The sequence below is a fragment of the Rhinopithecus bieti genome, unplaced genomic scaffold (assembly GCF_001698545.2).
Source record: "Rhinopithecus bieti isolate Rb0 unplaced genomic scaffold, ASM169854v2 scaffold_35884, whole genome shotgun sequence".
NCBI classification, from domain to species: domain Eukaryota; kingdom Metazoa; phylum Chordata; class Mammalia; order Primates; family Cercopithecidae; genus Rhinopithecus; species Rhinopithecus bieti.
Genome location: NW_016814992.1, coordinates 379,591 through 398,989, shown reverse-complemented (window position 1 = coordinate 398,989; position 19,399 = coordinate 379,591). Strand labels below are relative to the sequence as shown.

Below are 19,399 nucleotides of genomic sequence, written 5' to 3'. Positions count from 1 at the left end.
GCCTGTAATTGGGAGGCTGAGGTGGGCAGATCAGCCAGGATCAGGAGTTCAAGACCAGCCTGGCCAACATGGTGAAACCCCGTATCTACTAAAAATACAAAAATTAGCTTGGCGTGGTGGTACACGCCTATAATCCCAGCTACTTGGGAGGCTAAGGCAGGGGAATTGCTTAAACCCGGGAGGCAGAGGCTACAGTGAGCCAAGATTGCTCTCCACTGCACTCCAGCTTGGGTGCAGAGCGAGACTCTGTCTCAAAAAAAAAAAAAAAAAGAATAAAGCGTATCTTGCTCGGTAGACAACATATAGTTGAATTTTCCTTTTTTAACCCAGTCTGACAGTTTCAGCTTTTTGATTGGATTAAATCCATTCTTTTTTTTTTTTTTTTTTTTTTTTTGAGATGGAGTCTTACTCTGTCACCCAGGCTGGAGTGCAGTGGTGCAATCTTGGCTCCTGGCATCCTCCGCCTCCTGGGTTCAAGTGATTCTCCTGCCTTAGCCTTCATAGCTGGGACCACAGGTGTGCACCACTATGCCCAGCTAATTTTTGTATTTTTTGTATTTTTGGGTAGGGACGGGGTTTTGTCTTGTTGGCAGGCTGGTCTCAAACTCCTGATCTCAAGTGATCCGCCCACTTCGGGTTCCCAAAGTGCTGAGATTATTGGCATCTGCGAAGACACCCAGCCTCCATTCACTTTTTTTGGCCAGTGGCGGTGGGGGGAATTGGGGGAGGGTTGCAGTTTCACTCTGTTGCCCGGTCTGGAGTGCAGTGGTACAATCTCAGATTAACGCAACCTCCACCTCCCAGATTCAAGTGATTCTCCTGCCTCTGCCTCCCAAGTAGCTAGGATTACAAGTCTGCAGCAACATGTCTGGCTAATTTTTGTATTTTTAGTAGGGACAGGGTCTCACCATGTTGGCCAGGCTGGTCTCAAACTCCTGACCTCAGGTGATACGCCTGCCTCGGCCTCCCAAAGTGCTGCGATTACAGGCGTGAGCCACTGCGCCCAGCCCCATTCACATTTAATGTTATTATTGATATGGCTGGATTTGTGTTTGCCAGCTTACTTTTCTTTTGCCTCGTGTTTTTTTTTTTCCCTTTATTTCTCCCGTACTGCTTTCTTGTTCTATTTTTTTTTTTTTTTTTAAGATCAGAACGCACCTGTAGGTCTATTGCTTTCTTCTGTGTTAAGTGAATATTATACTTTCTTTTCTTTTTTGTTTTTGAGACAGAGTCTTGCTCTGTCACCCAGGGTGGAGTGCAGTGGCACGATCTTGGCTCACTGCAACCTCTGCCTCCCAGATTCAAGCAATCCTCCAGCCTCAGCCTCCCGAGTAGCTGGGACTACAGGTGCCTGCCACCACACATGGCTAATTTTTATATTTTTACTAGAGATGGGGGTTTCACCATGTTTTCCAGGCTGGTCTTGAATTCCTGACCTTGCGATCCACCTGCCTTGGCCTCCCAAAGTGCTGGGATTGCAGGTGTGAGCCTCCACACCCGGCCAGATATTATATTGTCTTAATTTCAAGAGACAGTGTCTCACTCTGTCTTTGGGGCTAGGCTGCAGTGGTGTGATCATAGCTCACTGCAGCCTTGAACTCCTGGGCTCAACAGATCCTCTGGCCTTAGCCTCAGAGTAGCTGGGACTATAGGCATGTACCACCACACTCAGCTAACTTCTAAAATTTTTTTGTAGAAACAAGGTCTCACTCAAATACAGGTCTTAAACTCATGGCCTCAAGCGATCCTCCTGACTCAGCCTCCCAAAGTGTTGGGACTACTGGTGTGAGCCACCACGCCCAGCCCAAAAGAATATTTTCTAATTTAATGTTTTAATTTCTTTAATGATTTTTATCACTATTTTTTATCTTTTTTTAAATCACTAATTTTTGAGGGGTTTTTTAGTGTTTGCTTTAGGGTTTCCATATACACCTTATTTGTGTTTGGTGGTTTTCCATATACATCTTAATTTATCAGAATCAGATTGAGATTTATATTAGCTTAATTTCAGTAATATATGGAATTTTTAATTTTAAACTCAAGTTATGAATAAAATTTAGTTTTTTGTCAATATATTAATAAAACATGTTTGGATTAAAGATGTTAAATTGGAATCTTCAGTTTTGATAAACCTGATTGGAAGAATAAAATAGCTTGTCTATGATAAGCAGCGGTTGCTCTAAATGTGGTAGAATAAATCAATTCAAAAGTTTCTTGTTTTTTTTTTTTTTTTCAGGCTGGGTATGGTGGCTCACACCTGTAATTCCACCCTTTTGGGAGGCCAAGGCAGGTGGATCAATTGAGCGAGGAGTTCAAGACCAGTTTGGGCAATGTGGCGAAACCCTATCTCTACCAAAAATACAAAAACAAAACAAAACAAAAACCAGGCATGGTGTGTGCACCTGTAGTCCCATCTATTTGGGAGGCTGAGGTGGGAGGATCAATTGAGGCGGGATGTCACGAGGCTTCAAGCCATGATTGCACACTGCACTCCAGCCTGGGCAATAGAGGGAGACCCTACCTCACAAAAAAAAAAAAAAAAAAAAGAATACCACAACATTTTGTTAACCCTGAAAACATCCATGGCATTATGACAATATCACAGTTGAAGAATGAACATTACTTAGCAAATTTTGCAAGATAATACTTTTTTAATTTTTTGAGCCGGGGGTCTCACTCTGTCACCCAGGCTGGAGTGCAGTGGCATGATCACAGCTCACTTTAACCAAGAACTCCTGGGCTCAAGTGATCCTCTTGCCTCAGCCTCCTAAGTAGCTAGGACTATAGTTGTATGCCACTGTGACTGGCTAATTTTAAACTTTTTTTTTTTTTTTTTTTGTAGTGACGAGGTCTTGCTATGTTGCTCAGTCTGGTCTTGAACTTCTGGCATCAAGCATTCCTCCTGTCTTAGTCTCCCAAGATGCTGGGATTACAAGTATGAGCCACTGTGCCCAGCCACAAAGGAATAATTTTGATACCATTAAAATAGTGTTGGGCTACGCACGGTGGCTCATGCCTGTAATCCCAGCACTTTGAGAGGCCAGGGTGGGCAGATCACGAGGTCAGGCGTTCAAGACTAGCCTGGCCAACATGGTGAAACCCCGTCTCTACTAAAAATACAAAAATTAGCTGGGCGTGTGGCGTGCATCTGTAATCACAGCTAGTCGGGAGGCTGAGGCAGGAGAACTGCCTGAAGCCAGGAGGTGGAGGTTGTAGTGAGTAGAGATTGTGCCACTGCACTCCAGTCTGGGTGACAGAGCAAGACTCCGTCTCAAAAAAAAAAAAAAAAAAAAAAAAAAAATTAAGTTTCTTTAAAACACTCTCTTACAACTTTAGGTTAAGCTCTGGGATGTCATGTTTTTATGAATTGCAATGTCAATAATTTTTCTTCCAACATCTCTTAAGGAGGATTAGATTGCTAGGTCGAGAGTGGGAGCAAGGGTTACACTTCTGTTCCTGAGAGGTATGAACAGGTACGGCACGTAAGGGAAATACAGTGTTCCATCAGTGGCTCTTTATACAAAAGATCAGGAGGACAGGAATTGAGGTTAACAGAACAGTTGAGGGGAAATCCTAAGGGAAAAGCACAAGTAACATATAAGCCATGAACTTGGCTCACTGCAACTTCTACCTCCCGGGCTCAAGCCATCCTCCCACCTCAGCCTCCGAGTAGCTGGGACCACAGGCACATACCACCATGCCTATACCTTTACCTATACCCTTCTACAAAAATTACTAAGGCAAAGCTTAAAGACTAGCTTTTTAGCACATCTGGAATGTGCAGAATTCATTAAATATCGAGTTGAATTAAAGGGAAGTCATATTTTATGCTGGTTACATGCTCACCTTGGAAGAGAAATGAGGCTCTCATTGGGTCAAAGTAGAATACAAGAGCCAAGAGCAGCTCTAGACCTCTGCCTGTACGTTAGGGAAAAAACACCTTTTTTGAGCAACAGGAAAAGGCCATCTTTTCTCAATAAAGATTAGGATAAGTCGGGTGCAGTGGCTCACATCAGCACTTCAGGAGGCTGAGGTGGGTGGATCACTTGAGGTCAGGAGTTGGAGAGCAGCCTGGCTAAAATGGTGAAACCCTGCTTTACCTAAAATACAAAAGTTAGCTGGGCATGGTGGCGGGCACCTGTAATCCCAGCTACTCAGGAGGCTGAGGCAGGAGAATCACTTGAACCTGGGAGGCAGAGGTTGCAGTGAGCAGAGATTGCACCACTGCACTCCAGTCTGAGCGACAGAGCAAGACCCTGTATTAAAAAAAAAAAAAAAAACAGGACAAATTAGCCAAGCACAACGGTTCAAACGTGTAATCCCAGCACTTTGGGAGGCCAAGGTGGGAGGATACCTTGAGCCCAAGAATTTGAGACCAGCTTGGGCAGCAGACTGACACCCTTTCTCTAGAAAAAAAATTTTTTTGAGACAGAGTCTGACTCTGTCACCCAGGCTGGAGAGCAATGACATGATCTTGGCTCACTGCGATCTCCGCCTCCCAGGTTCAAGCGATCTCTTGCCTCAGCCTCCTGAGTAGCTGGGACTACAGGCACATGCCGCCATGCCTGGCTAATTTTTGTATTTTTAGTAGAGATGGGGTTTCACCGTGTTAACCAGGATGGTCTCCATCTCCTGGCCTCGTGATCCACTCTTCTCAGCCTCCCAAAGTGCTGGGATTATAGGCGTGAGCCACCACGCCCAGCCTACAAAAAGTTTTTAAAAATTATTGGGGTGTGGTGGCACATCCCTGTAGTCCCAGCCTACTCAGGAGGCTGAAGCGGGAGGATTCTTTTTTTCTTTTGAGATGGAATTTCGCTCTGGTTGCCCAGGCTGGAGTGCAATGGCAAGATCTCAGCTCACTGCAACCTCTGCCCCTCTGGGTTCAAGAAATTCTCCTGCCTAAGCCTCCCGGGTAGCTGGGATTACAGGCATGCGCCACCACGCCTAGCTAATTTTGTATTTTTAGTAGAGATGGGGTTTCTCCATGTTGGTCAGGCTGGTCTTGAACTCCCGACCTCAGGTGATCTGCCTGCCTCAGCCTCCCAAAATGCTGTGATTACAGGCGTGAGCCACTGTGCCCGGCTGGGAGGATTCTTTTGAGCACAGGAGTCAGAGGTTACAGCGAGCTATGATTACACCACTGCACTCCATCAAGCCTGGGCAACAGAATGAGACTCTGTCTCTTCACACACACACACACACTCAGGAAAAATTAAATAGAGGCTTGAAAAAATATTTTTGCATTGTCTCATCAGCAAAGTGTGATTCAGTCTGAAAATTTTAATTTACACAACACAAATCTCTGGTTAAGATTTTATCGAGAATTCTCCATTTTTAAGCAATTATTGTCAAACATCAAACTTTGCTACAAAACAGATAATTTTGTGTCCGGTTGTGGTGCTTACACCTGCAATCCCAGCACTTTGGGAGGATGAGGTGGGTGGATTACCTGAGCTCAGGAGTTCCAGACCAGCCTGGGCATCTTGGTGAAACCCTGTCTCTTTTTTGTCTCTGCAAAAAGGTACAACAGTTAGCCAGGTATGGTGGTGTGCACCTGTGGTCCCAGCTACTTGGAAGGTTGAGGTGGGAGGATTGCTTGAACCTAGAAGGTGGAGGTTGCAGTGAACTGAGATCATTCCACTGCACTCAAGCCTTGGCCTCAAGCGACTGTCTCAAAGAATAGATATTTTTGGGCCTTATTTTGTTTTTAATTTCCCACTGGAATTAAGGAGTAAGCTACTGCTTGTCCTAACATTTGAAATCTGATCAGAATTATGTAATATGGCTATAAAAGAGTATTTGGAAAGTTCGTGTTACAGGAAATATATTTGAATTATCAAAGGCCAACTAGCAGTAATTTGGGTAAGTCACTTAACCTTTGCAGGCTCCAATTTCCATAAGCATAAAATAGTGGCTTGGCCTAAAATTCATATTTATGAAGTCTTTTTGAAGACAAATCTTAACTAGTTGAAGCTAATAATTACACTTATATTCAGATCAGAACGTCATACATCTATGATGGTTTAAAAATAATTATCTTGGGCCAGGCGCGGTGGCTCAAGCCTGTAATCCCAGCACTTTGGGAGTCCGAGACGGGTGGATCACAAGGTCAGGAGATCGAGACCATCCTGGCTAACACGGTGAAACCCCGTCTCTACTAAAACTACAAAAGCTAGCCGGGCGAGGTGGCGGGCGCCTGTAGTCCCAGCTACTCGGGAGGCTGAGGCAGGAGAATGGCGTGAACCCGGGAGGCGGAGCTTGCAGTGAGCTGAGATCGGGCCACTGCACTCCAGCCCGGGTGACAGAGCAAGACTCCGTCTCAAAAAAAAAAAAAAATAAATAAATAAATAAATAAAAAATACAAATAAAAAAAATTATCTTAAAGGAGAATCACATTAAGTAGGTGAAACATGATTATTGCTTAGCCTAGTATTTTCCAAGGTCTCTCATGAACCCACTGATACACTATTGTTAATACATTTTATCTCAATCCTCTACTTTCCCTCAAAACATTTTTCTTCTTTTTTTTTTTTTTTTTGAGATAAGGTCTCACTGTATTGCCCAGGCTGGAGTGCAGTGGCATGATCTCAGGTCACTGCAGCCTCTGCCTCCTGGGTTCAAGTGATTCTTGTGCCTCAGCCTTCTGAGCAGCTGAGATTATAGGTGTGCACCACCACACCTGACTAATTTTTTGTATTTTTGGTAGAGATGGATTTTCGTCACATTGCCCAGGCTGGTCTCAAACTTGTGAGTTCAAATGATGCTCCCGCCTCAGCCTACCACAGTGCTGGGATTACAGGTGTGAGTCCCCACGGCCAGGCTCAGGACTTTATTCTCGCTGTGTGAGTGTACACGGACATTGTAATGTAGGAGAAAGAGCTGAGCTGGTCAGGAGGCTTGAGTTCCAGTCCCACCGGTTTCATTTACTGCTTCTGCATTTTGTCCTATGACTGTATTTTCTCCTCTGTAAGACAGAAATAATATCTGACCCTTCAAGTTGTGTAACTGAAGAGCACACTTTGAAAGTATGAAATATCACTATAGATGTATAAGGTGCTACAATTGTAGGCAATGAAAATTTAGGTTACAACATTGAAAAATATGCTGTGTTTTTTTTTTTTTCCCTTTCTGGTGCACTTTTGTAGGTGAATGTGCCCCTTAGGAGCACCTGTCCAGAAGTGTCTGGGAAAAGCTTGGGCTGCACAGTGATGGTGCTCCCTGGAAGACTCAGAGCAGCGCGGCCAGTACTTCCAGAGTATGAAGCATGAAGTACATTTATTCTACAAGAATAAGTAAATATAAAAAAAGTCAAGGATTCCATTTTTAATAAATAACAAAATCAACAAAAACAAAATCATATTCAGAGTAACATGTCGGACTTCACAGCACTTTGAAAAAGACATTTAAATGTTGATTTGAGTTGTTCAGACATTTTAAATGTGAAGTCACAGAGTAAAAATACAATCAATGACTGAAATTGGCAACAAAATATCCTGAACATAAATGCATTTGGATCTTTGGATTTTTTTTTTTCTCTTTGAGATGGAGTCTCACTCTGTCACCCAGGCTGGAGTGCAGTGGTACAATCTTGGCTCACCGCAATCTCCACTTCCTGGGTTCAAGCGATTCTCCTGCCTCAGCCTCCTGAGTAGCTGGGATTACAGGCATGCAACACCATGCCTGGCTAATTTTCTTTGCATTTTTAGTAGAGATGAGGTTTCACCATGTTGGCCAGGCTGGTCTCGAACTCCTGGCCTCAAGTGATCTGCCTGCGTTGGCTTCCCAAAGTCCTGGGATTGCAGGCATGAGCCACTGCGCCTGGCCCCAAATCTGAATTTGAATTGAAAATGAGAAAATGGGACGGTGCTGTTATTCCACAGGGCTGCTTGAACTCCACTGAGAAGGTATTAACTGCTGGTAGCCTTTGAGTGGTCAGCAGTCACTTTCAGAGTGTTGTGATGATGGATAACACTAAGGCTTATCAATTTTTTTTCTTCTTTTTTGAGACAAGGTTTTGCTTTTGTCGCCCAGGTTGGGGGTGCAGTGGTGTAATCTCGGCTCACTGCACTCTCTGCCTCCCAGGTTCAAGTGATTCTCCTGCCTCAGCCTCCCAAGTAGCTGTGATTACAGGTGCCTGCCACCATGCCCAGCTAATTTTTGTATTTTTAGTAGAGATGGGTTTTTGCCATGTTGGCCAGGCTGGTCTTGAACTCCTGACCTCGGGTGATCTGCCTGCCTCGGCCTCCCACAGTGCTGGGATTACAGGCGTGAGCCACCACGCCTGGCCAGCTTATCAAAACTTTAAGGAGTACTGAAAATCATTTAGAAGTTAGTAAGTTATGGTCTTTATACAAAAAAGAGTCAAGCGTTCATGTTGTATAACTAAACTTAGAAGACTGCTAGGATTTTAAAGATTTTCCTTTATTTTGTGTAGAGAAAGAACATCACACAATATTCTACTTGTCATCTTTCCTCAACTTAATTACATATATGCTCACACAGGCAAAATATTTAAGTATATCATAGCCATGAATTGTTGTTACTTGACCAAAAAAAAAAAAAAAAAAAGCCCTTCTGTTGAATATAACTGTCCTGTGATACAGTGCAGTAATGACTCCCTCTCAAAATGTGTATATATGTAAAAAATCATCACTCAAGGAAAATCTCAGTGTTGCAAATTTGTTTTTAAGAATGCATCTTTTGGCCGGGCACAGTGGCTCACATCTGTAATCCCAGCACTTTTGGAGGCTGAGGCAGGTGGACTACTGAGGTCAGGAGTTTGAGACCAGCCTGGCCAACATGGTGAAACCCTGTCTTTACTAAAAACACAAAAATTAGCCAGGCATGGTAGCGTGTGCCTGTAATCCTAGCTACTCCAGAGGCCGAGGCATGAGAATCATCTCAACCCAAGAGGCGGAGGTTGCAGTGAGCTGAAATCACGGCACAGACCCTAGCCTGGGTGACCAAGTGAGACTCTGTCTCAATCAAAAAAAAAAGAGAAACTGCATCTTTTTCCATTGATTAGAGGGATGACTAAAAAAATAAGAATGCATCTTCTAAAAGATAAAGTTCAGATTCCTTTACTCACTTCCTCCTTCCCTGTATTGTTGTCTTCAAGATTTATTTATTGCCCTATGCCAGGATTAGCAGGTTAATGGCTCATAGATTCCCTAGCTTATTAACCCATTTATCTTGTTTACTGGTGGGAAAGGCAAAGATAATGTTTTTGGCTGTAGTTGTCGAAGTGCAATGGGCAGCAGTATCCCATAAGGCCAGAAGGTGGTAGTGTTGTCCATAAAAGTAGACCATTTTTTTCCCTGGATTGTTCAAAATATTTTAAACCAGTCTGTATTTTCAAAATTCACACGGGATACACTTCTGAAATAGCAAAATAGGGGAATGTTCGTCTGTTTTTAATCAAGAGGACAGAGATATATTTATATATATATAGTGTCACACATAAGGAATTATATGTTTACCTCTCCGGGCTTTGGCAGGCATAGATACTGCATTGTTACAAATGAGATTATGAACCTATAATTAAGTGATACTACTTTAAGGGGTTGTTTTGTATTTCTCGTACTGAAATATAATAAATTGCCTGGGGAACTTTCTTCCCTCTTTCAATTTATTTTTTATTTATTTATTTACTTTTGAGACTGACTCTCGCTCTGTCCCCTAGGCTGGAGTGCAGTGGTGTGATCTCGGCTCACTGTAACCTCCACCTCCCAGGTTCCAGCGATTCTCCTGCCTCACCCTCCCGCGTAGCTGGGATTACAAGCGTGTGTCACCACACCCGGCTAATTTTCTTTGTAATTTTAGTAGAGACAGGGTTTCACCATGTTGTCCAGGCTGGTCTCGAACTCCTGACCTCAGTGATCGGCCCGCCTCAGCCTCCCAAAGTGCTAGGATTACAGGCCAAAACCACCGCGCACGGCCCTCTTTAAATTTCTTAATCTTTTTCGTCCTGTTGCTTTTCTCCCTCCTCCCCATCCCAGCTGTATGTAAGATGGTATCTTATTTTCACAGACGGTTGTAATTTAGACTGTTGTAGTTTCTACTGCAAGACACAACTGTTGAAAGCGTGATTTCTAACATTTTACATAAAACTGCTGTAAAAGGTTTACAGGAACTTAATACACATTGCCTATTTGGTTGATGCTTTCAGCACTCTGCAGGGCTTTCACACAGGGCTAGCCTCAGTGGAATTTTATCGATTAAATTCATCTACCAATGGGTGATTAATAATTATCCGTTTTATTGCATATTTAATAGGTGGAGGGGGCGGAATTCTTTATTTCTATGGCTAATTGCCCTCAGTTCAATTTTACCACTGTGATACTCATTCCACACGCTCTGATGAGTGTGGTACTTGAGACATTACCTTAGTGAGGGAAGGGACGAATGTTACAAATGAATCCGGAAGGACGCTGAAACTAACACCTGCAAATTATGTACGACATGTTTATATTCCAGGCCCTGGTTTAGCTTTTGGGAGACGTCAGTGAGGAAAACCCGTGAAGATCCCCATCCTTATGGTGCTTACCCTGAAGTTGGGAGTGGAGAGGGAGGTATTCAACCAGCAAGAAATCGGAATACGCGCAGAGCGGCCGCGGGGTCGGGGAAACTGCGGGAGGCTTTCAGGGCTCAGGGCCGGCGGGCAGGCTTCAGCGGGCCTGCATTTTCTTAGGCATCCGCTTCAGGCGGGTTCAAGTTCTCAACCAGACCTTCGGCCATCCAGCGCCTAGGGAACGTCAATGCGGGTGACTTCTCCCGCTGTGCAGGGCGGTGACCCGCGTTGGCGCGCTCAGTTCCCTGCCAGAGTTGGCTGGGGGCTTCCGTGATAACTGCGACCCCCTCTTGCCCCTGCGCCCCCCGACCGCGCGTGCGACCCCGGCCCCGCGTGTCCCCCACGCCCCACCACCCTGCACGCCCTACCCGCCCGCGCGTCCCCTCCGGACCGTGCGTCGCCGCCCTCACCATCGCGCCCCCAGCCGTGTGTCCCTTGCGACCGGGCCCCCGACCGCGCGTCACCACCTGCGACTCTACGAGCCCTGCGGGTCGCGGCCCACGAGAGACCGTGCGGCCATCTCGCCTCGAGGCCAGGCCGTCCTGCCTGGTCCTCACCTCCAGAGCGTGCATCCCCCGGCCCGTGCGGCCCCTGAGGGGCGGGCGCTGGGCGGCGCCGACTGCGCGAGGCGAGGGCGGGGCGGGCGCCGGAACGCATCGGTCCGCTACCGGGCGGCGGCGGTCTTGCTCCGGACTGCAGCCAGTGTCCCTCGCCCCCTCCTCTCCGCCCACGCTCCGGGCACTCCGCCTGGTCCGGCGGCGGCGGCGCGCGCGGCCGCGTTGGGGGTGGCGGTTCCGGGGATGGTGAGGCGGCGGCGCGCGGAGACGATGCTCCGGGGCTGAGGAGACGCCGGCACACGGCGCGACTGCCGAGCGCAGCGCCCACCCGCGGGATGCTCAGGCGGCCGGCGGCGGGCGGCGGGAGCCGCGGGCTGAGGCGGTGGGCGGCGAAGGGCGCGAGAGCCGAGGCAGCGGGCGGCGTCGGGCCGGGGCTCGCAGGACGCGCTGAGCCTGGAGGAGATCCTGCGGCTCTACAACCAGCCCCATCACGAGGAGCAGGCGTGGCCGTTGTGCTACCAGTGCTGCGCCTCCCTTGCCGCGCGCCCGCCGCGCCAGCCCCGCCGCCGTGTGCGCTCGGCCGCGCAGATCCGCGTCTGGAGGGACGGCGCCGTCACCCTGGCGCCCGCGGCCGACGACGCGGGAGAGCCGCCCCCCGTTGCGGGTGAGGCCGCCGGGCCCCTTTCCCTCGTAGTCCTTGGAACGCCCCCAGCTGGGCCGCCTTACCCTCAGCGTCCCCGGCCCTTCTGCCCCCTCCGCCCCCCGTTTGCCACGGGATACCCCCGGGAGGATCCGGCCGGGACCCGCAGGGGAGGGCGGCGTCAGGCCGTGGCGGGCCGGGGCCCCTCGGAGGTCAGAGCCTCGTGGCGGGCGGCGGCGCAGATCCGCTGTGCGGAGGGCGTTGGGGCGGCCCTGGGTGGGCCTGGGCCTGCGGGCCGCGGGGCGCTCGTCATTGTGCAGTCCGCGCGACAGCTGCCCGCGGCGCGTTTGGGAGCGGTGGGCTGGGCCCTGCTCCTGGCCAGCGGCCTGTGCGCCTCACGCCGTGTTTGCTGACGCACGGCCGGGTTCGCGGGGTGGGGAGGGCATCGCAGGCTCTACGTGGGGGCTCCGCGCGGATGCCGCTGTCGGGCACTCCGCACTCCTCACGGGAAGCTGGCAGTATTCCACGTTAGACAGCCTTTCCTCGGTTCAGAAATGTACAGATGACTCTGAACCCTGAGGAGAATTCTGCTATTTGGGGAGAAATGGAAAAATAGATAAGTAATGATTTTTGGCTCTTGGACGTTAGAAAATACGATTACGTTCCTGTATGTGAAAATTGGTTGTGATGAAAACAGGTTTGTAAAGCAAAACTTGACAGGATGTCCGGATACAAAGAGAAAATGGGCCTTAGTTACGTCATTGTCTAATGCAAATTTTTCAGGATTATGACCTAAACAGTAATTTATAGCCAGGGTTTACTCAGATGCTCATTGAAGAGGAGGAGGAGGTTGAGGAAAGGTTTCTCTCATCAGTTTTTTTCTAATTCATTCTTTTGAGAGGCAAGTCTATTAAAACATAGAAAACAATCTACCCTCACTTTTAGAAAGTTGATGGAAATGTCAAAATGTTGAAGGTGAAAGATGTAATTTCGAATTAATAAAATGACATTTAATGAAAACCCTTGTCTAACTTGATTAAAACAATGTTCCAGGTTATACTTATTCTTTCAGTTCCGCCAGAACATGTTTTTAATCTTTTGTTTTTTAGTGTCAGGTAAACACATTTTTATTTACATGCTTTTATCTTTTATTTTTTAGCATCAGGTAAACAAGTTTTTATTTAAAGCCATCTTTTTTTTTTTTTCTTTTGAGACGGAGTCTCGCTCTGTCGCCCAGGCTGGAGTGCAGTGGCCGGATCTCAGCTCACTGCAAGCTCCGCCTCCCGGGTTCACACCATTCTCCTGCCTCAGCCTCCCGAGTAGCTGGGACTACAGGCGCCGCCACCTCGCCCGGCTAGTTTTTTGTATTTTAGTAGAGACGGGGTTTCACCGTGTTAGCCAGGATGGTCTCGATCTCCTGACCTCGTGATCCGCCCGTCTCGGCCTCCCAAGGTGCTGGGATTACAGGCTTGAGCCACCGCGCCCGGCCTAAAGCCATCTTTTTAATTATTCTTTTGAAACTATTTCAAATAGTTTTTTGTTTATTTGATTGGCTTATTGCTTTTAAACCTGGACTTAATCTTAGTGGGAAATACTTGCAATTATAATTTATAGTGTATTAATTGGTACAAAAAGATACATTTATAAAATACAGCAATGTCTGCCAGGTGCAGTGGCTCATGCCTGTAATCCCAGCACTTTGGGACGCTGAGGCAGGTGGATCACCTGAGGGTCAGGAGTTCGAGACCAGCCTGGCCAACATGGTGAAACCATGTTTCTACAAAAAATACAAAAATTAGCCAGGCGTGGTGGTGTGCCCCTGAAATACCAGCTACTCGGGAGGCTGAGGCGCGAGAATTGCTTGAACCTGGGAGGTGGAGGGTGCAGTGAGCGGAGATTGCACTACTGCACTCCCGCCTGGGTGACAGAGTGAGACCCCGTCAAAAAAGTAAAAATAAATAAATAAATAAATAAATAAATAAATAAATACAGCAGTATCGTGCCTTGGGATTTAGCTGTTTCCAGAGGAAAAATGGTTGTGTGCAGCCTGCTTTGGAAGCAGCATTGGTAGTGGTGATTTCCAGAGAGAACAAGCCCCCAGTTTACATTGTCTTGTCACTGAAACTTAATACCAAAATAGTGTAGTTTTGTTGTCAAAGATAGATTCTCGTGGGTGGGTTTTTTGTTTTTTTGTTTTTTGGTCTGAACCATATGTTGAAATGGATTATTTTTTACATCACTAGTGTGAGTGATAACATGTTGATCTCAGTGTAATAAACTGTGTTTATGGAGAAAATAGTGAGTGGAGTTGTTCTCCACAATTCGTAATAGGTTTATAATTCTCTTTCTCAGTTCTGCTCCTGACCTGCGCGACCAGTTATGGAGAAGCCTCATCAAAGTTGCTGATAGAGACTTGAGCGTTTTCTGTTGACTAAAATTATTTAGAAGTTCATACTAAAATATTAGTTTATTTCCTCATGGGATTTAAGAATAGTTGCATGGCTCAGGAGGATACAGTCTTCTGAAGATGTTATCTTGATTCTTAAACTTGATGAATAATTTGGTGGTGTGCACACTTAAAAATTCTCTCCTTCCTTCCCTCCTTCCTTCCTTCCTTCCTTCCTTCCTTCCTTCCTTCCTTCCTTCCTTTCTTTCTATCTTTCTTTCTTTTTCTCTCTTTCTTTTCTTTTTCTTTCCTTTCTTTTTTTTTTTTTTGACAGGGTCTTGCTGTATTGCCTAGGCTGCTGAAGGCTGGAGTGCGGTGGTGTAGTCATAGCTCATTGCAGCCTGGAACTCCTGGGCTTACGTGATCCAACTGCCTTGGCCTCCCAAAGTGCTGGCGTTACAGATGTAATCCACCTTGCCCAATCTCTCTTTTTCTTTTTTCTTTTTTTTTTTTTTTTTTGAGATGGAGTCTCCCTCTGTCGCTCAGGCTGAAGTGCAGTGGCGCAATCTCGGCTCACTGCAATTTCTGCCTCCCAGGTTCAAGCGATTCTCCTGCCTCAGCCTCCCAAGTACCTGGGACTACAGGCATGCACTACCATGCCCAGCTAATTTTTGTATTTTTAGTAGAGACGGGGTTTCACCATGTTGGCCAGGATGGTGTTGATCTCTTGACGTCATGATCTTCCTGCCTCGGCCTCCCAAAGTGCTGGGATTGTAGGCATGAGCCACCACGCCTGACTTCTTTTTTCTCTTTTTAAGGAACGTTTGTATTCATGAGACTTCCATTGTAGGAACGAGTTGGGGAAAATAAGTTAAAAACTTTTTTTTCTTTTTTTTTTGAGATGGAGTCTCGCTCAGTCGCCCAGGCTGGAGTGCGGTGGCGCGATCTTGGCTCACTGCAAGCTTGCAAGCTCTGCCTCCTGGGTTCACGCCATTCTCCTGCCTCAGTCTCCAGAGTAGCTGGGACTAAAGACGCCTGCCACCACACCTGGCTGATTTTTTTGTATTTTTAGTGGAGACGGGATTTCACCGTGTTAGCCAGGATGATCTCGATCTCCTGACCTCGTGGTCCGCCCATCTCGGCCTCCCAAAGTGCTGGGATTACAGGCATGAACCACCGTGCCCGGCCAAAATTTTTTTTTTTTTGAGCACTTCTTTTTTTTTCTTTTGAGATGGAGTCTCACTCTGTTTTCCAGGCTGGAGTGCAGTGGTATGGTCTCGGCTCACTGCAACCTCTGCCTCCAGGGTTCAAGCAATTCTCTTGCCTCAGCCTCCCAAGTAGCTGGGATTATAGTTGTGTACCACCATGCCCGGCTAATTTTTGTATTTTTAGTAGAGATGGGTTTTCACCGTGTTGGCTGGGCTGGTCTCGAACTCCTGACCTCAGGTGATCCACCCGCCTCAGCTTCCCACAGTGCTGGGATTACAGAATTGAGCCACTGTGCTGACCACACTTTATTTTTCGTTGTATTTATCATGATTATATGTAGTTAGCAATCTGCAACATTTATGTTTTCACATCCATTGATTTCTTTTTTTTTTTTTTTCTCTTTTTGTTTTGAGACGGAGTTTTGCTCTTGTTGCCCAGGCTGGAGTGCAATGGCGCAATCTCGGCTCACCGCCACTTCTGCCTCCCAGGTTCAAGCAGTTCTCCTGCCTCAGCCTCCCAAGTAGCTGGGATTACAGACATGCGCTATGACGCCTGGCTAATTTTGTATTTTTAGTAGAAACGGGGTTTCCCCATGTTGCCCAGGCTGGTCACAAACTTCCTACCTCAGTGATCCACCAGCCTCGGCCTCCCAAAGTTCTGTGATTACAGGCGCAAGGCCCTGCGCCCAGCCTGATATATTTTCTAAATGGACGTTTAGGGAAGTTAAGTGATTAGTAACTCTTTGAATCAAATCTCGGTCTTTTAGTCTCTAGGCTTTGTAGTGTTGTGGAATGAAGCATTTGGTTTGAGTTTGTATTGTGATTCTTCCCCTTAGATAAGTGACAGTGAGTAAGTTCCCCAATCCCCCTGAGTCTAGCCTTCTGTGTAAAATCAGAATGTATGGTTGTTTTCACCGGGTTGGGGCATAAGTGAGGATAATACATGTCAAGTGGCAAGACTTGCTGTATAGCAGGTACTCAGTAGGTTTGAGTTTCCTTCCTCCCCTAACCCTGTGGACCTTTCTCACCACCATACTGTCTCTAGTCCATCTGTTTTATGTTTTTACCAAGAGTTGGGGTAAATGTCAAGGTCAGAGTTTCTTAACTTTGGCACTGTTGGCATTTTTGGCTGAATAATTCTTTGTTGTGGTGGCTGTCCTGTGCAGCATCCGTGATTTGATCTCTTAACACTGGATGCCAGTAAGCCCCTCCCCTGCAAATTGTGACTTTAAAAAAGTCTCTATCCATTGCCAAATGTTCCGTAGGGTGCAAAATCGTCCCCGTTGAGAACCACTGCTCTAGCAGATGGCGCCCAGGATTGCGTTCAGGGTGGAGAAATGGATTCTTGCTGTAATCCTCCAGTGAGTGAATCCTTCTGCAGGCCATTGTCACTCTGTTGTTGAGCTGAATGAGTCCTGCTGGTTCTTGCCAGTACCAGCAGTATCACTCCATTTAGTCCTTTTAGAATAAATAGTACTTCATAGGCTTTACTGACTTTTTGGGGGACTGAATGTAGTAGTAATTGATTTTAAATCTTTTTTACTTTTAACAGTATTGATACATCTGAGAAGGGTTAGATTCAGTTTGAATGAAATAAATAGAAATACGCTGTAAGAAAATAGAAAATGTTGAAAGGTGTCAGAGGCATGGAAATGAGACCAATGAAGAAAAAAAAATGAAGAATTAGTAAGTTTATTTAGCATTCAGGTAAAACTTTGAGCCGTATTGCTAGCATGGTCATAAAAGCAGTGGGATATGGGACACAGGGAGATAAATTCAAGAAAAAGGAAAGGCTAGCTTTTTAGAGGATCTCTTGAAAGTAAAATGATTAAATTATGTATAACGTCTTGAAATGAGCAGTATGGTTAAGATGTATTTCTGTGATGACAGGAGGATAGATTGCTTAGAATCAAGAGAGTTTATGATTCTTGTTAGGTGGCTTAACATTTTATTTTCTGCAGTGTTTATGTAGTCGTAATAAGACTTTGTTGTTTGGGAAAATTTATTAGGTACAAGTTGATGAAGTTTTAACTTTCACACCCTTAATTAAGGGGTTAAAGACACGCAGGCTCTTCGTGTACTCATAAGTATACCTGACTGGCAATTAGAGTACATTTTGGTATACAGGGTCTTTAGAAAGTAGTGACTGATGCAATTTAGGTTATAGTCTACATCTTCACATGGTTAAAAAGCATTTGCTTTTCTGGAATGCCACAAAGAATTATTTAATAGCAGTGGTATTAGAGATTAGAATCGTGTGTGGTCTCATAGTCTTTGAGGACTTAAATACCCATCTGACAACAATCATTTATTTTAAATTTTGCTTTCAAAATTTTTGATGTACCTTTAGTTTAGATGTATAAAGCATAATTTAAAAATTATGGCCATATATTGATTTAAAATAATCTTAAGGTTGGTGGAAGGTTTTCCTGAAAGGAACAATGAATGCTTGTGTGCATACTAATAAAGGGATCCCTTGAGAATGGTTTCTTGGTATAGGGAACATTCAGGCTTTGTTTGGGTTTTGAAAAGAGGATATGATCAGTCAAGCTTCTCAGCAAGGTTCATGCTAATTTGGAGGGGAAGACGGTCTTGGAATAAAATCCTGTTTGATTTTAAAGAGAGAATATTTGTGGGAAAAGATTGAAATAGTGAAAAAATGTTTTTCTTTTTTTTTTTTTGAGACAGAGTCTCATTCTGTCGCCCAGGCTGGAGTGCAGTGGCGCAATCTCGGCTCACTGCAGCCTCCACTTCCTGGGTTCAAGCGATTCTCCTGCCTCAGCCTCCAGAGTAGCTGGGACTACAGGCACGTGCCACCACACCTGGCTAATTTTTGTATTTTTAGTAGACACAGGGTTTCACCACGTTGGCCAGGATGGTTTCCATCTCCTGACCTTGTGATCCGCCCACCTCAGCCTCCCAAAGTGCTGGGATTACAGGCGTGAGCCACCGCACCCAGCAAAAAAATGTTTAAAAACATTTTTTTTTGGTCCGCTTTTTCTGTATTTCTTGTGTTCCCATCCTGATCATTAAAGGAAAGGAATATATGAAGTATATGCATAGGTTTCCAGAGTAGGTAGTGGGGGTGAATGGTAGAATTAGAGATTGATGAAATGCCTTATCAGTTACAATAAGATAAAAATTATTCTCTTTGAATAATAAGTTCAAATATGTCAAGTTAATTCAATCTAACAAATATACTTTGAGTTCCTACTATGTACAAGTGATGTTCTAGTTTTACCTGGGTGATGTAAGGGTAAATAGTTCTAGGATTATAGAAGAGAAAATAAAACAAACACAGTGGTAAATATACCATGAATAGTATATTTACACAGGCCCCTTGTAAGTGTGTGGGAGGAGCCTTAACAGTATGTTTAGATGTTCATTTGCAAAATTAAGATTTTAGCTGTAATTGGATAAGATTGCTATCCCCCCCCCCTTTTTTTTTTTGAGGCAAGGTCTCGCTCTGTCACCCAGGCTGGAGGGCAGTGGCTTGATCGGCTCACTGCAACTTTGACCTCCCAGATTCAAGCAATCCTCCCACCTCAGCTTCCCGAGTAGCTGGGACTACAGGCGTGTGTTACCATGCCTGGGTAAGTTTTTTTTTTGTTGTTTTTTTGAGACGGAGGCTGGCTCTGTCACCAGGCTGGAGTGCAGTGGCGCAATCTCAGCTCACTACAACCTCTGCCTCCCAGGTTCAAGCGATTCTCCTGCCTCAGCCTCCCGAGTAGCTGGTACTACAGACACGTGCCACCACACCAAGCTAATTTTTTGTATTTTTGGTAGGGACACAGTTTCACCATATTAGCCAGGATGGTCTCAAACTCCTGACTTTGTGATCTGCCCGCCTCAGCCTCCCAAAGTGCTGGGATTCCAGGCGTGAGCCACCGCACCTGGCCCATGCCTGGGTAATTTTTATATAGTTCTTTAGAGACAGGGATTTTGCGGCCGGGCGCGGTGGCTCACGCCTGTAATCCCAGCACTTTGGGAGGCCGAGACGGGCGGATCACGAGGTCAGGAGATCGAGACCATCCTGGC

At 45.9% G+C, this 19,399-nt stretch overlaps 2 protein-coding genes and 1 long non-coding RNA gene across 9 annotated transcripts in view; 2 read left to right on the top strand and 1 right to left on the bottom strand.

Annotated features, from left to right (window-relative positions):
- CEP76 (centrosomal protein 76) overlaps window positions 1-7,348 on the top strand; it is a 39,499-nt gene extending 32,151 nt beyond the window's left edge. The window contains exon 15 of the mRNA XM_017852886.1: window positions 7,146-7,348. Within this exon, the coding sequence (XP_017708375.1) occupies window positions 7,146-7,162 (17 nt within the window). The 3' untranslated portion in view covers window positions 7,163-7,348. The remainder of the gene's footprint in view (window positions 1-7,145) is intronic.
- LOC108515754 (uncharacterized) overlaps window positions 1-11,179 on the bottom strand; it is a 34,797-nt gene extending 23,618 nt beyond the window's left edge. Inside the window, exons 1-2 of the long non-coding RNA XR_001881602.1 lie at window positions 10,981-11,179; window positions 10,547-10,744 (exon numbers count right to left, since the gene is read on the bottom strand). This is a non-coding gene — a long non-coding RNA (uncharacterized LOC108515754). The remainder of the gene's footprint in view (window positions 1-10,546; window positions 10,745-10,980) is intronic.
- A 116-nt stretch (window positions 11,180-11,295) lies between these two features.
- SPIRE1 (spire type actin nucleation factor 1) overlaps window positions 11,296-19,399 on the top strand; it is a 196,318-nt gene continuing 188,214 nt past the window's right edge. For all 7 annotated transcript variants that reach the window (XM_017852884.1, XM_017852882.1, XM_017852878.1 and 4 more), the window contains exon 1: window positions 11,296-11,791. The gene's annotated coding sequence lies outside the window, so the exon portion shown is untranslated. The remainder of the gene's footprint in view (window positions 11,792-19,399) is intronic.